The sequence below is a fragment of the Schistocerca nitens genome, chromosome 2 (assembly GCF_023898315.1).
Source record: "Schistocerca nitens isolate TAMUIC-IGC-003100 chromosome 2, iqSchNite1.1, whole genome shotgun sequence".
Lineage (NCBI taxonomy): Eukaryota > Metazoa > Arthropoda > Insecta > Orthoptera > Acrididae > Schistocerca > Schistocerca nitens.
In genome coordinates this window covers 471,331,818-471,349,997 of record NC_064615.1, presented here as the reverse complement: position 1 = coordinate 471,349,997, position 18,180 = coordinate 471,331,818, and the positions used below count along the sequence as shown (strand labels likewise).

Here is an 18,180-nt window from a genome sequence, read left to right as displayed (position 1 = left end):
AAGTTTATTAAATAATTTGTACCCCATGATTTCGTAGCTGTTGAGTGACTTTGACAACCTGTGGTAAGGAATATAGAGGCACCTATTCCTCCTTGTATTGTGGCTGTGTACATTTTCTCTGGTTTTTGTTTCTGGTAATTTCTTCTTCGTATAAATTAGAACATAGTATATGTACAAGTTTATAACAGTCATGATTTTCTGTTCACAGAACAATGGTTTACAGTGTGCCTTATATGCAGAACCAGTAATTATCCTAATAGCTTTTTTTTGCAGTATTAATATGTCATGTACACAGCTAGAGTTCCCCCACAAAATAATTCCATATGTTATTATACTCTGAAAGAATGAAAAATAGGATGTTCTAACATATTTTTCAGGAACACAATCCATAAGTCTCCTTAACAGGTAAATAACTCTAGACAATTTACCACTAATATATTGTACATGTTGACCCCAAGATAATTTATCATCAATGTATACGCCCAAAAATTTGACATAACTTGGATCACCTGACAGAAGCTTGTCTCTAAGACTACAGACCATCTGCTGTGTTTTGTTTTCATTCAGCAGGAATCCATTTGCCTTGAACCAATAGGATGCTTGGTCAATTGTCTTTGCTGCACAAGTTTTAAGGCTATTGAAATCCTCACTGGCATGAAGAAATGTTGTATCATCTGCATACAACACAGTGGTGGACTTGATAAATGACGGCAGATCATTTATCCCTCTTTCCAGTGGCTTACAAAATTCTTTTAAAAGCATTACAAAACAGGCTGGGACGCCAACTCACTTAGCAATTAGAAGAATGGCAGGAAGGGTTTAGAAAAGGACAATCCTATGTGGAACAAATTTTAAATCAGAAATTCCTAATCAGATATAGATGAATGATATACCATATATAAACATTTATGCAACATTTGTAGACTTCAAAAAAGCAAATGATTCAATTGATGGCAAAACATTATGCAACACCTTAAAAGAGTTTGAAGCTGAAAACAATTTAGTGGTAATCGTAAAAGATACATTCACAAATACAAAATGCAAAATTAAGTTTTTAGGCGAAACTTCCATGGCTTTTGAGAACAAAAGTGGCGTAAGGCAGAGAGATGGACTGTCCCCACTGCTGTTCAATTGTGTGCTGGAAAAGGTAACTGGGGAATGGAGGAAAAGAACAGAAGAAGAAACTAGAAGAATCACAGTTGAGAGAAAAGGGCATAACATGAGTTTTGATTGTCTGGCTTTTGCAAATGATCTTGTCACCTTTGCTGAATCTGCAGTAGATGCAACAATGCAGATAAATCTCCTACAAGAAACAACTTCAAATGCAGGCCTACATATATATTTTGAAAAAAACAGAGTACATGACAGATGTCAAGGAGGCACCAAAATATATGGAAACTTATTATCGTAGAATGAAAAACGCTACAAAATTTAAATATCTAGGTGAAATAATACAACCAAATGCTTTAGACAAATAAGCTAATCTAGTAGCAAGGGCAAGTAAAATGGAGGCAGCTTTTCAACTAACAAAAAACTTGTGGAACAAGAAATCAGTTTCCATAAATGCAAAACTTTGGCACTACAATATTGTCATTAAACCAGAATACCTTTATGAATCAGAATGCTGTTCATTAAATACATCCAAACAATCAGGAAAAAAAAGGAAGGAAAGAAAAATAATCAGGAAAATCTTGGGGTCAGAATATAATCATGGAAAACAGAAATTAAGAAGTAATAAAGAAGTTTATGAAAAACAGAGTGGTGAGGAAGAGAAGAGTTGCATTCAATGGACACCTAAAAAGGCTAGCTCAAAACAGGATAACAAAAAGAATTTTTAACTTCTTTGACAGAAAGCCTAAAACATCAATGACATGAAAAGAAGACATAGGGGAAATGGAAATAATAGAGGAAGAAATTGGAGAAAGAGGAAGGTCCAGAGCAAAAGTAAAAGTTTTCAAGGGCTTCTGGGAGAGAACAAACAAAAAGACAGGTGCAATATGGACAGAAGAGAGAAAACAAAATATAGGGAAAGAACAAAAAATTACTGGAAAGAAAGAAATGAGAAAAGAAAGAATACTTAGACCATATGGTCTCTCATAAATGAAAACAGGAAAGGTGTAGGAGTGGAAAACGCTGATAACATAACACTTAAGGTAAATGGGAGGGAACTCAGGGATCCACAAAATGTCAGCAAGACTTTAAACAAACATTATTGAAGTTGTGGACAAATTAATAACTCAAAATAATACTTCAAAAACAAACAAAATAAACATTTCAAATGAGACAAAATGCTTATTCCTGACTCCAACTAATGAATCAGAAATCATAAAAATAATACATAGTCTAAAAACAAAAAACAATGAGGGACTAGATGGTATATCCACTAAACTAATTAAAAGCTGTTTACAATGGGCACTAAAGCCATTAGCCTGTCCAATAAACAATCTATAGAAAAAGGAATATTTCCAATGTGCCTGAAAAAGAGTAAAGTAATACCTGTAAATAAAGGAGGCTGCAAAAAGGACCCAGGAAATTAGACCTATAACTATTACATCTGTACTCTCTAAAATAATAGAATCCATAATAAAACACAGAATATTAAATTTTACACAAACATGCAATATTCTCAATGATGAACAACATGGATTCAGAAAGGGTAAATCTACCAATACAGCAATAGCTGAATTCATAACACTTGTAACTAAAGCACTTGATGAACAGAAGAAAGACTGTGGTATGTTCCTGGACCTATCTAAAGCATTTGATTGTGTATGCCATGACACCCTATTACAAAAGCTTCATTGTTATGGTATAAGGGGGAAAGCAGTAGATATCATTAAACCATTTTTGGAAAATAGAAAGCAGTGTGTAGAAATAAAGCAAAAAGTGAAAAATAATATTAAAAGTGTCTTTTCAAATTTTGAAATTTGAAATATGGGGTTCCTCAAGATCCGTCCTTGGTCCACTACTTTTCACTTTGTATGTCAGTGATATGACCAAAACAGTATCTGACAGTGTAGTCACGTATGCAGATAACACTTCATTTGTTGTTACCAGTTCTACAACAGATGACCTGCAAGAGAAAGTTTTGCTAAATATGAAAAGTGGAAACAATTATTTCAGGGAAAAAAGCCTCTTTATATTAGACACACACTACAAACAATGTACGATGGACTAGTACATTCACACATTGTATATGGCATCCTGGTTTGGGGGAATGCTGCAAATATGCACACACCGAGGGTATTAAGATTACAAAAGAGAACCGGACGATGCATCGCAAAAGTACCACCTAGAGAATCCTGCAGAAATAAATTCAGGGAGATAAAAATGTTAACAGTAGCATCAGTATATATATATCTAAAAACAAAGATGATGTGGCTTACCAAATGAAAGTGCTGGCAGGTCGACAGACACACAAACAAACACAAACATACACACAAAATTCAAGCTTTCGCAACAAACTGTTGCCTCATCAGGAAAGAGGGAAGGAGAGGGAAAGACAAAAGGATGTGGGTTTTAAGTCTTTTAATATGTCTGCTTGTGTCTGTATATGTGTGGATGGATATGTGTGTGTGTGCGAGTGTATACCCGTCCTTTTTTCCCCCTAAGGTAAGTCTTTCTGCTCCCGGGATTCAAATGACTCCTTACCCTCTCCCTTAAAACCCACATCCTTTCGTCTTTCCCTCTCCTTCCCTCTTTCATGATGAGGCAACAGTTTGTTGCGAAAGCTTGAATTTTGTGTGTGTGTTTGCGTTTGTTTGTGTGTCTATCGACCTGCCAGCGCTTTCGTTCGGTAAGTCACATTATCTTTGTTTTTAGATATATTTTTCCCACGTGGAATGTTTCCCTCAGATGATGAGACTTACCAAACAAAAGTGCTGGCAGGTCGATAGACACACAAACAAACACAAACATACACACAAAATTCAAGCTTTCGCAACAAACAGTTGCTTCATCAGGAAAGAGGGAAGGAGAGGGAAAGACGGAAGGATGTGGGTTTTAAGGGAGAGGGTAAGGAGTCATTCCAATCCTGGGAGCGGAAAGACTTACCCTAGGGGGAAAAAACGACAGGTATACACTCGCACACACACACATATCCATATACACAGACACAAGCCTACTTAAAAACTAACTGCACTGCATTGATAAACGAAGAATATCATGAACATAATACAAGAATAAAAAGTGACTATCATACAGAAGGAAGTATGCTAAAATTAACAGACAAAGAACCTGTAAATGCTGGGCGCATACTGTGCAACAGTTTACCACAATGTATAAAGATGATAGAAAGTATGTCCCTTTTTTGAAGAAAATTAAAAAGACACCTGATCAATATTTGCCCTTGCAGTGTTAAAGAATATCTTGAAATAAAAAATTAAATAGTGTGTCAGTACACATTTTTTATAATGTACTTTTAATGAGTTTTTTGTGAAAATTCTATAGAATGTATATACGCATGTACTATCTTTTTGTAACTAGCAAATATTTGTAACAGACGGACTATATATGCAATCATAAATAAATTGGTATGTATTACTGTATTTTTCTGCTATGTACGCAAGATTTATGTAAACATGAAGTGTCCAGTATCGCTGTAAGAAAGGATCCACAGGCAAATAAAGAATTAGTTATTTCATGTCATCCTTAGTAAGCTGAACTTCTCTCACATCTATATTCTTCTGTGAAACTAATAATAATATAATCTGAAAAATTAATTAAGGTCCACAATTGATGATATACATCTTCGTGTACGAGTACATCCACATCTATACTCTGTGAATCACTTAAAGTTCATGGCATAGAGTACCTTTTATAACAAGTGGTGCCCTTATGCCTAGAAATACATTTTAGCTTACAAGGTTTTTATTGTTATATAATGAGGTGGAATTTTCAGTTAAATGTAACTTTTTATCAACTTATTTCCATGTGAAACTCAGTGCAGCATTAGAATCAGCACACCAGAAATATCACTCTGAATAATTAATCTAAGTGGGAAACAGTTTAATGGACATCTGAATATCTAAACACCTCCCTCATGTATACTACTTTCAAAAATACAGGATTTGACAAATAAGCAAAGGGAAAAAGAAGCAGACTTAGTTATTAATAGGAGTGTGTGTATGTGTGTGTGGACATGCATGCATGCACGCATACAGTATCTGACTGCAGAATGATAATTTGTATTCTACTTGAATTTATCATTGTCATATTTACAAGAACAGTAGCTGAGTGAGACTTGGAACATTTTAGGTGGGTGATGAAAAAGACCTTGCAAGAGCCCAAAATATAAATAAAGAAGTATATGATTTTCTGTGTTCAGCTGGTGCCAAGTATGGAGTTGGAGTATGGAAACCTGGTGCTGGGATTATTCATCAGGTTAGTTGACTCCTCACACGTTTCACTTTTAAAAAAAAGTCAATGCTAATATTAATTTATCTCAGAAACTAGAAAAATTGCAGCATCTCTTATGTCAAGCCATAGCTACTCTTAGCTAAGATTAAACATTATTAACAATGGATTTATATGAGAGCTCAGTTCTGCCACAGGTACTGAGAATGGATGATGGTATTAGGAAGTGTAGCAAGTATCTTAGTGCTGGCATAATATGACATGCTTGACTTTTCAATTTCACCAGAGATGTAGGGACTTGTGCTGCTTTACAGTAGCAAAAATCTGTATATCCTTTTTCCTCTAATAAAATACAGGATACCCCAAACCTTAAGAAAAGAAGTTATACAGATGCAGAAGATCCTAATCAGAGTGCTTTATGATAAGATACTAATTCTTGGAGTTGATGCTGAGTCTTTTAATGATGTAAATGACTGACATCTTACAGCAATAAGTTAAACTAAAATCAGCTGTTCAGTGTGATGACTGCCAGTCTCAGTCCATGCATAACAATATATTGAAGGGTCTCCGTTGTCTATTGTCTTCCAAGTAGACCAACTTAGGGTTGGATCCTTACAATATTATTGCCTCCAAAATCCCTGGGTTGGATCATTATAAAACTTCTCTCTCTCTCTCTCTCTTTCCTTCCCCTCAGTCCCATCCCCCACCCACCCTTTTCTGTTTTCCTATCAGGCAATTTTCCATGTTACATACTCGTGCATGTAAGTATAGTTGTGAAAGCTGAAATATGCCAGCCACTGTTGTTTTATGATGTTTATAGAGTACTGGAATTTTGGCATTGCACATGATGGTAGTTTCCTTGTTTTGTAGATAATCCTTGAGAATTATGCATTCCCAGGACTGTTACTGATTGGAACTGACTCTCATAGCACAAATGGTGGAGGGCTTGGTGCCCTCTGTATTGGAGTTGGTGGAGCTGATGCTGTTGACGCAATGGCCAATATTCCATGGGAGCTCAAATGCCCTAAGGTAAGTACACAGACAAGGAAATATAATTTACAGAATTATTCTGCAGTCTTCGATGTACTGAGATTCAGAATGCCACATTATATTTTAAAACATACTCTCTTTCCAAAAAGTACTTCTCTCTTCACTGTGTTCACGTGTGGTATTAAGTTTGAACTCTGTTGATAAGAACTTTTTGACATGTATTTGGGCCTTCTTTGAATAACATTTAGCCTATGATTCAAGAGCTTCCCCCCTTTTCCACTCACAAAACCTCCCCATGCTCTGATTTGGGGCCTTCCTGTCATGGCCTCTTAAGCTCCTCTGCTATTTTTGTGTTTTTATAAATGCTTACCGGTAATTGACATCTACCATTTTTCTGAGCATGCCTTATTCCACTATGTTTTATGTGGTTATCTCAGTTACTTGAAGTATGTTATAACTTCTTTCACTCAATTTATGGTGGCCCTGGATTTCTTAGCTCAGATCCTCCTGATTAATCTTTTGATGCTCACCCTGGAGATGTACCTTTTTGAACTGATAGTTTATTGGTTCATGTGCACAGCTTCTTATTTTTCCACTTCTTTCAAATGTTGTCTTCTTTTCTCAGGCCTTATATCTATCTTAATATTGTCCTTATATTTCCAGTCCTTTTACTTTCTGTTTTCCTCTTGTGAGCTATACATTTAATTGGATATAGTGCATGTTGCCTTATCACTGTGCTTTTGTAGCTCAGTTCTACTCTGGTGGATACTGGTTTTTTGTTGTAAATTGTTTGTATATGTTTGGAAGCCAGTTATAATTTCTTGACCATATTCTTATTTGCTCTTCATCCTGTCCATTTGGCAGCATCCATTCTCCGAGGTATTTGAATTTGCCTACCTTCTTAATTATTCAACATGTTTTCTACTCCATCTTCATTTTCCTTACTTACTTGTGTCTTTTCATATGATATTTCCAGACACATATTTTAGTGTGTTTCATGTAGTTTTTGTTTCAGTACATTTGCTGGTCTCCTGCAGCACTTAGAATAACTATCTCATCAATGAAGACTAAGCAGTTTGTGCTTAGATTGTCTTACATCTCTCACACCATCCTTTGTGGATTATCTTCCCCATTCCTGGATTATTTTCTTGAGAACTACATTAAAATGTATTGGCAAAAATCCTTCACAGTGGTCGCTCATGAGTATACATTTTGGATGTTCACAGATTTTTTTTGATTCAGATGAACTGGAATGTGTGACATAGCATCTGCTGTATAATGGTTATGATTATGAACAAATTTATACAACTGCAGCCATTGCCAATGATAATAATAATGATAATAATAATAATAATTTTACTATACAGTGAGTGAATTGGCATGTCTGAGGAGTGTTCTACCATTTTATGGAATTTATGCCAACTGTCAAGCTAACAAAGATAAACGTCTGCTACTATGTACTACCACCTAGTGGCATTAACTGAAATTTGTAGTTGACTTGTAAGGCCAAGCTGTGCACACCATGAACCATGCACATTGTTTATCAAATCCATATGTATTTGACCCATAACAATATTATGTCAGGCGAGCTGCAAATGTGCAAAAACATCTTAAAACATGCGCAACTGAAGATGTGTTCCCGACCCTGATCCCAATTTCACAGAGTCTGGAGGAGCAGCAATGTAATACAGCATCGAAGATTTAAGTGCCGTATATTTCAAATTACCACATCTATGTTACATTTAACAGTGCTCAAACGAAAATAACTAATAAATGCATGCGGCGTCAAAACTTAGGGCATTTACATGCTCTTAGGCAGCAGTCGCAGTGACCCTGTCTCCATCCTCTTTTGACTCAGAAGGATCTGATATTTCTCCATGGAATCACACTTCAGAGTTGGTATTTGTTATGAGTACCCCCATCTTGTGGTCTGTGCAGAATTTATCTAAATTTTTAAATAGTATTTGTCTGTCTATTGTGCCTTCTTAAGATCCACAAGTGCCAAGACTGTCCTTTTGTTCTTAGTTTCCTTATTTATATGATGGAATTCAGGTTGAGTGTCAGTTCAGTACATAACATTCCTTTTATAAATCCTGCTTGGTAATTAGCTTTCTGTCAGCTTTTACACCCTATTTAGCAGGAATTTTGAGAATATCTTGCAAGTGACTGGTTATCTTGATAGTCCTTGGTAGCTATTCAAATATTTGAGGTTTCCTTTCTTGAGAAACAGATACATTATTTCCATCTCTGGTATTTTCCCCTTTTCCCATATGTCTTTCACGAGTATGGAGATGTTTGCAACTATCTTATTACCTGCCCATATTAATATTTCAGAAAATATTTGAGCTTCTCCTGCCCCCTTATTGTTCTTTAGCTCCTTGATCACTCTTCATACATCTTCTTGTAATATCTCCTATGACTGTTGAATGCTTTAGGCTCATTTGTTTCTAGTCTCTCTGGTCATATTTTGTAGCTCAATAACTGAGTGAAGTACTCAACTAAGATCTGCAGTTATCGTTGTGAGTCACTGCCACTCTGACAATTTGAAAGTTAATCCTTTGATAGTGTTTCTTCTCATTCCACTTTTGAACACCCTAGAATATTCTTCTGTGTTATTTTTTGTGAAGCTTTATTCAATTTCATCCAGTTCAGCTTTATCTGCTTTTCATTTGATTCTTTGAAGAACTCTTTGATTCTTTGAAGAACTCTTCATGTCTGCTTTCTAGTTCCTTTGAACTGATCCCATGTACTCTCTGTTTTGCTGCTATTCCAAGATTCATGTCTCTTTGCTAGCACTCTAGTATCATGCTCTTGGTTCCACTATCTGTGCTTTCTGAGCTTTTTGATGTGCCCCCCCCCCCCCCTCCCTGTGTCACACATCTTGGTATGTGCCCATGAGCCATTGCACCATGTCTCTCTGCTTTCCCCTGGTATTCTTTCTCTTCTGTTTCCTTATGTTGGGCTGAAATTTGACCTTGACCTCTGTCATATAACAATCTGATTCATTGTCACTACTAGAAGCAGTCAGCAAATGTATCGAGCTCACTTGCTGCTTGTGACCTTGGCAGGTGTTCAGAAGTGGGATAGCGAGTAACTCATTACTACAATACAGTAGTTCATGAGTGAGATGTAGTGGGAGGGTGGTCTGCGAAGTGTGACAATGAGTGACTTGCAATGGAAATTGCACAAATGATAAATAAACATTTAATGATTACATTATTTCTTCATTACATTATTTTAATCTTTGGATTTCCTTCCTCTCTTTCTTAAAACACCATAGTATCAAGAAATAGCCACACTTTTTGTGTACTGAGCATTTGCTGAGAAGCAAAATTTTTGTCTGCTATGATCATACTCAGTTTATGAAGTTATTTCATGACTGTTCAATGGAAATGCATTTAAGAAAACGTTTCAGACCTAAAGGACATGAAAAAAGAAAGATGATAATGTTATGCTGATTATTCCCACAATGGCTTCAAACAGAAACTTAATGGACAGTTCCTTTGGTAAATATCAATATTATTCAATTTTTCTGATGAAATCAAAGGGAACCTTTTTCTAAATCTGTTATCAAAATTTATTTTACATTCAGTCTTCCAGTTTTATCTCTTTTTCTAATGTGACATCTGATGATACCCCCAAATCTTCCTAATTAACCTTCTTAGCTTTACGTTGAACAGAGATAATGTAAAGATGATGCCTGAAAGTGCACGAGACAGTTCAGAAACTATAAGAGGTTTGAAAATAAACTTAGGCATTTTAATTTCAAATAGTTGAAAGAGTGAGCAAGTAAAACTTAAGGAAGATCAAATAACATTGGTTTTGGCACCTCATTCATTGTGACATTAAATTATGCAAATTCCCAATAAAATTAAACAACGAAGAGCTTGAAATTATCCTAGCTGGAACTACCCTGCCTTAATGTGGGTGTGCTCAATAGAATGTACAACCTGCTTGGTAACTCTTATAGAATGTCCTCCTCTGTCATTATAACACTGTGACCAATGGCACAAGGATCACATTGTAAACCCTTCACATCTGTGCTGGCAATGTGAGAACAAGTAATGGACTCCCTGCAATAATCTGTGTCATCCCACACCACTAGCTGGAGACTAGCGGCAGGAGTGCTAGTGTGCCAGGAAATTACTGTCCCATGCATATGCTGTCCTTAGCACCACAATATAAATGGCTGTGTCTGGATGATGGGAAGCGTGGACTACTGGTGAATTATGTCACATTGTGTTCGACAATGAAACATGGTTCTGCACAATCTAGGATGACCATCGTCAGTGAGTATGGTGGCAACCTGGTGGAGGTCCCATTCTTCCAAAGTTTTGGAGAGGCACAGCAGCATTACTGCTCGTGTCATGGTTTGAGGAGCAACTGGGTATGACTGCAGGTCATGCCCGTAGTGACTGAGGATACTCTGATGGTACACAGGCACATCACTAACATCCTGTGTCCTCATATGTACCTCTCATGCTACAGTATCATCCTGACATTTTGCAGCATCACAGTGCTCTTCCATACATGACATCTGCCTATGAACTATTTACATGGTACTGAGGCACTTACATGGCCATCAAGATCTCCCTGAAAGAACATGAGTGGGACCAGCTAGCATGTCAACTTCATCCCAGTGCCAGTATCCAGAACCAGTTACAACCATTGTGGGCCTTCTTGCCTCAGAAGAGAATAAAATGACTTTATGACACCGTTCCCAATCAAATCAGTGCATGCATCAGCACCCTGTCCAAAGCAGGTGCAATGTCATACTGGTAAGTGAGGTCACGTTGCCAAGTTTTTTGTAAACTTATCTTTATTTTATAATCAGTGAAGTAATATCACATACCCTTTGAACAAAAGATTTTTCATTTCATATCCTCCTCCCATTCTGGGTGCTTAAACTTTTTTGTCGGACAGTGTGTGTGTTCGTGTGTGTGATATAGATAGTTGATAATACCTTCTGTAACTGAATAAATGTACCCTGAGACTGTGGTTATTATTCCCAGCTGCTTAAATAGATACCTACAAAATGTACATGAGTGAAACCCAAATATACTCACGATTCTAATCACTTTCTTTGTGTGCAATTAATACTTTCTGCCTAAGTGAGGAGTTATCCCAAAATATCATCTCACAGAATGTTATTGAATGAGAACATGCAAGATATCATTAATGTACTGACTTCTATATCCCCAAAGTTGGCAATTATTCTTGTGGCAAAAATAACCAAACTTAAATGTTTTGGCAGGTCTACTAAGTGGTTTTTCCAATTTAAGTTTTCATTGACATGCAAACCTAACTCTTTAGAACTCTCTAATCTGTTTATTGGTCCTTGTTGGTGTACTAGTTTAAAAGGAGTTGGCAGTTTTTTGATATTACAAACCTGGAAAAGCAGTGATTTGTCAAAGTTTAAAGGTAGTTGTGCAAAACCAATCAGTAACTTTCACAAAACATCTTACTTCTGTTTCAAATAAAATGACAGATCATTAACATATGGCAGGAGCAGTAGTGGGCCAATAATCTAACCCTGTGGGACTTCTATTGTAATTTAAAATAAGACAAGGGCAATAGTGGGCCAATAATTTAACTCTGTGAGACTCTCATTGTAATTTTTCCCTATGCTGGTGATGTGGTATCCCTCTTTGTATTGCTCAAACAGCATAGGATAACTTTCTGATTTACATTTCTTGATAAAAATGAAACCACACAACTTGAGAGAGAAATTCACTCTCAGCTATAAATAACAACATGTGATCAACACTTGTTGGAGTCAAGGTGGCAAATACACATAACAGTTCTACTCACAGCATTTAAAGATGATGGATGGGTTGTCATTGAAATACTGACCCTAAATTCGAAACAACAATTCAACTGTACACTTGGAAGTACACCATTAATCAGTGATTCTGAGAACATCTGGAAGATCATGTATAAACAACTGTCTCAGTAGAGTGGTCCTTCTGAAATTAATACTGTGAGAGGCTAAGTGTCCCACTGTTACAGAGGTGACCAACAACCCTGGAGTCCATTACCTTTCACAAAATTTATAAAATGATGTAAGGAATGACACTGCCATTGAGACTGTGGAGTGCCCTTCTTCTAGATAGGCTAAATGAAGTGGTGTTTTAATCAGTCTTGGAAAACACACTTAATTATGTATTACGTAAGTGACTAAGAACATACCATATTATAGGGCCACACGTTTTTAGTATCTTACAGGAGATATTATCCACTCCATATAACTATTTTATTTTTGTGATCATAATTATCTTCCTTATTTCAGATGGGGATGGGAGATTAATTTTTATTTCACTAAATGTCCTCTGTATTGGTATATCAGTCTAATATTTTGCTTTTCTCATATGAACTACCTACACCAATTTTATCACCTATTTCAAAAATTAATCATTAAAAAATACTTTCTACACATTAACTGTCATTTACATTGGTCCTATTCTCTTTAACAGAAATAAAGTCTTCTAACAAGGCTTCTTCCATCTTACTTTTCCGTACTGATTTTATTTTATTGTCTGATCAGTCAATTTCAGGAAAGACGTGCATACTCCTGGAGCTTTTACAACTTTTCGTAATATGTTACTGTAATGATTCTAATGCGAAAGAATTTCTGAGTAATTACTTGTTCCGGTCAAATTGCACATCTCCCTTTTTTGTTGTGAAGATATTCTGATACCTATAATTATTCAAATTTCTTTAATGACTTACCATTATTACATTTATTCATCTTTTTATGGGAACTAATTTAAAAAATGGGTAGAAACCCATTAAGAAATATGTTGAATTTACTGCTAGCATTAGGCTCATTGTAAACATCATCCCACCTTTTAAGGTTTCTTAAAAATTAGCCTCACTGTTTTCTTTGAGTGTTTTTGAATAGTGCTTGGAACTAAGTTGTGTGAGTGACTGTGCATTGTGATTTCCTTTACCACAGGATATTCATTTGTATAACGTCCTCATATTGTGTGACTACATTATACAAGGTCCGTTCAGAAAATTACGGAACTTTGTCCACAAAATTTTTCTACACTCACCTTTTACTTATTTTGCATGCTCTCCTTTGAAATACTCTCCTCCACAATTGATAAACTGCTCCCAGTATTGTTCCCACTTCTGAAAGTGGTCTTGATATGCCTCTTGCTGGATCGTGCGAAACGCTGTCTGTGAGTTTTCTTTCATCTTGTCTATCATTGCAAATCTTCGTCCTTTCAATGGTGCTTTCAACTTTGGAAATAGAAAAAAGTCCGCAGGGGCCAGGTCTGGAGAGTTCAGAAGATGAAGCAGCACAGTGGTTTCATTTTTTGTGCCATAGTCACACACCAACAGTGATGAATGTGCGGGTGCTTTATGATCATGCAAGAGCATGAATTGCCTCACCACATTTCAGGCTATTTCCTTCTCACACTTTCTCACAGGCATCACAATACGTTCTGATAGTACCATCGATTAACAGTTTGTCCCTGTGGCACGAATTCATGATGAGCCAATCCTTTCAAAGTCAAAGAAAATTATCAGCAAATTATCAGCATGGGTTTGACATTTGACCTGAATTGTTGAGCATTTTTTTGGTATTGGAGAACCTTTCCCGACCTCATGTGAAGACTGAACCTTGGTCTCAATATCATAACCATAGACCCATGTCCCATCACAGTTATGATTCTCTTAAGGAACATATTATTCTCATTTGCGTGATCCAAAAGCTCTTCACAGACTGTGAGGTGAAGGTCTTTCTGGTCTGGACTCATGAGCTGTGCGATGAGCTAGGTGGCAATACAAGGCATTCTCAGATGCTGTGTCACGATTTCATGACATGATCCAACTGAAATGTTACATTCTTCTGCAATCTCTCAGACTGTCAGTCTTCGGTTGGCATACTCAATTTCATTGACATTCTTGACATGAGTGTCATTGGTAGACTTTGAAAGGTGTCCTGAATAACGGTCATCTTTAACGTCTGTCCAGCCATTTTTAAACCATGTGAACCACTCATAACACCGAGTATGGCTTAAGCATGCATCAGTGTCTGCTTTGTGCATTATTTGATGTGTCTCTGTAAAGGTTCTCTTGAGTTTCATGCACAATTTAATACAGACATGTTGCTCCTCTAACTCTGTCATCTCACTCGAAATTCGCAAACTGTGCGACACAACGTTCTATTCAATACAGTGCTGAACAATAACCAACAGACATACGACAACGAAACTTCTGGCAGTTATACATTAAACACAGGCATGCAGGCAAGTCAAGCACAGTTCACTTCAACACACCACTGACACAAAATTATGAATGTTCCAGAATTTTTTGAACAGAGCTTGTATATAAGACTAATACTGATAAAATCTTCTCAAACTTCCATCTGGGTGCCTGCATCAGAATTCTGTGACATTTCATTCTGTATCACTGTCTGCAAAATTGTAGAGATTGTGTGGGTGTCCCATATGTACACTAGAGTGGTGGACGTCTCTCGTCATCCTTTCCTCCAGGTGCAGGGTCTCGCGACCAGTGATGTGGAGCACAGACTGCAATTTGATTCTTGCTGCATTCCATCTTGCCCAGACTTGTGAAGCATCAACTGCTGGCTGCATTCTTGGTGTGAAGTTGTTAGTGCAAGGTACCATGCCAAACATAGCTGATAGCCCTCATCCCTAGTGCTGAGACTGTCATGGAGCCTTATCTCAGTAGATTGTTTGATGGTACTCTCCCAAGAGCCACTAGCTTGGCACAATATTTTTGTTTTATCAAGTTCAAACGTATGTTCCTCGTTGAGGCTGTGTTCTGCCACTGATGTATCTTTATGCCCCAGACATATGCATCTAATGTGTTCCACACAGTGTTTCAAGATACTGATATATACTGGATATTTGCAATTGTAATTTGTCCATTACCAAGCCAAGCATGTCCTTAATTTTTTTTTTTTATGGTCGAAACATGGCCTAGATGTTGTCTGTGGTTCAAGCTCCCCGACAGGTTGCCAGACCCTACACCTGGGTGAAGGGGTGGCGAGAGACTGCCACTCCACTCAGGCATATATATGGGGCACCCACACAATCTCAATACCTCTTCAGAAGATGATGAGAAAGGCAGTCATTGAAATATCACAGAATTTCAGTGTAGCCATCCAGATGGAAGCCGGAGAAGATTTTATTAGCAGTGTGTGCTGGGAAGGTCTATGTTCACATATAAGAGTTCTGCTACATTGAGCAACTTGGGTACAAAAATGCATCATTGATGCTAAATTATAAATACCTAACATCATGTCTGGATTACTTTTCCTGTCACATTCCTTCAATAAATTTACCTTAAAATCACAAAAAGTAATAATCCCTTCTTTCTATCTGGCAGTCAGCACAATAAATCATCACAACTTTTCTCAGTAATATCCTAATTACACAGTGGAAACCTGTATCCTATAAGAATCATAACTATTAAATTTACCAATATTAACTTACAAGCACTTGCTTCTATTAACCATATCTCATCCAGCAAGTACTTCGACTCATTCGTGTGAAATGGTGAACTCTGATACAACATGCCATTGCAAGAAACGTGTTGTAAAAGGTATAATGTGCTTAAATTGTAAAACGGTTTTTCATTATTCGTGTGTTAATGTCAGTCCTAAAAGGAAACTATGGTTCTGCAATAGCTGTTTCAAAGGCGACTTAGGCCAAAAACCTAATGTGAGAAACACCAAAGACGAAGTTATCAGTGCTCTACTGGAAGAGTTTTCAGTTATAAATCATCACGAACACGAACAGTATGAAAAAGAAGCAAAGAGGCTTAGCGTTTTACCTCAAGATACTGTAACTTTTGTTAATAACAGTTCTGTTATTTATGTTTGTAGAAAGTGCGGGAAAAACACAAACAGTGGTGAAACCTGTTGCGAGTGCGAAAGAAAACATCAGTCTAAAACTCCCGACCATGTTCCAAAACTTTACATTTTAGGCGATAGCCACAGCCGCGGTATTGTCTCACGCATAAATAAAGCTTCAAATGTGAAATCGATGAGCTTTGTAAAGCCTGGGGCGCCCCTCTCAGAAATAAGAAAACTAGTTTTTTCTGAAGAAATAAAAAAGCTGTCTTCGAAAGATTTTGTTGTCCTCTTTGGTGGATCTAATGACATTTATCAAAATGATACATCTAAAGCCTGTTGCGAATTAAACAAGTGTTTATCTGAACTAAGTCATACAAACGTTATCCTCGTAAATATACCACAAAGGTACGACTTGATGTCCTGGTCGTGTGTCAACAAGGAAATTAGTGCCGCCAATGAACTTTTTTCCAGTATATGCAAACAATATAGAAATGTTTCTGTTGTTAATATTAATACCATTGGACGCAGATTCCACACTACTCATGGGCTGCACCTAAATGGCCTTGGAAAGCAACTTGTTACATTAAAGCTAATGGAAACTATTCAGAGACTGCAATACTTACCAACAACATCATCAGTGGTACCTGTATCATCATCACAGAAAGTATCTCTAGGAGTGACTAATGCAGAATCAGATACAGTAGCAGAAAATGCAGCAGAAGTACCTAAAGAAGCAATACTAACAGAAGTAGAATCAACAGCAGCATCAGAAGAACCACATTCAGTAGCAGCAGAAGTAACTCCTCCAGCATTAGAACCAGCTCCTACAGCAGTAACACCATCTCCCTCACCAGCAGTAGCAGCACAAACTACTTCACCAGCAATAGCAGAAGAAACACCATCAGCAACAGCAGAAGCAACTCCTCCAGCAGTAGAACCAGTTCCTATAGCAGCAGCACCATCTCCCACACCAGCAGTAGCAGAACCAACTCCTTTACCAGTAATAGCAGAAACAACTCCTCCACCAGCAGCAACTAAACCAACTTCACCAACAGCAGAAACATCACCAGCTCCTCCTCCATCACCTTCAAGAGTAGCAGAAAAGAATAGACCAGTCACAGTAAGTAAAGTATCACCTTTGTCTCATGATGAAGTGATACCAAATGATTTGGGAAAACATGTTCCTATAAAACTTGTGGACAATAAAGTGAAACAAACTTCCAACCGTGTTTCAAACAGACCCAAAAAATTACCAAAGAGAAATGAAGATTTTTTATGGTTTATCCCAAGGAAGTCCAACCGCCACCTAACGTAGATTCCAGGGCTGAAAAAACAATTAAATGTTCTCCATTGTCCCATAATACTGTACTCCTCCCCTCCTGTGACATTAACAAAAACCACTCACCAACTTTGTCTTTCAAGATAGGTTATCTCAATATTGAAAGTATAAGTGGAAAACACATAATTTTAAATGAATTTGCAAATGAGAACTTATTTGATGCATTATGCTTAAGTGAGCACTGGTGTAAAGGAAATGAAATATCTTTTCATGTACTAGATGATTTTCACTTAGCAAACAGTTTTAGCAGAGAGCAACATATTCATGGGGGTGTATCAATTTACATTAAGAAGGGATTAATAAATTGTAGTAATGAACTAGATCTAGGATTTTTGTGCAGTGAGATACATTTTGAAGCCACAGGCGTATATCTGGATCATTTAAAAATTGCTATTGTATCTCTTTATAGATCACCAGATGGAAGTCCATTAATATTTTTAGAAAAACTTGAGACTTTACTAAACTTCTTTCTTAGTCCTCAGTGGAAGAAATATAGTATCGTGATTGGTGGTGACATCAATGCCGCATTTGATGTAAACAAAGATGTGCACACTGTAAATGAATTTAAAAACCTGTTACGACAATTCAACTTCATTTTTACGAACTGCAAACCCACAAGACAGTCCGCTTGTCTCGACAACATACTTACAAATGTTGATAGAGA

At 36.9% G+C, this 18,180-nt stretch overlaps 1 protein-coding gene across 1 annotated transcript in view; it reads left to right on the top strand.

Moving 5' to 3' along the window:
* Positions 1–18,180, top strand: part of LOC126236389 (aconitate hydratase, mitochondrial-like) — a 171,824-nt gene that overhangs the window by 49,570 nt on the left and 104,074 nt on the right. The window contains exons 4-5 of the mRNA XM_049945675.1: positions 5,257–5,382; positions 6,226–6,384. Of these exons, the coding sequence (XP_049801632.1) occupies positions 5,257–5,382; positions 6,226–6,384 (285 nt within the window). The remainder of the gene's footprint in view (positions 1–5,256; positions 5,383–6,225; positions 6,385–18,180) is intronic.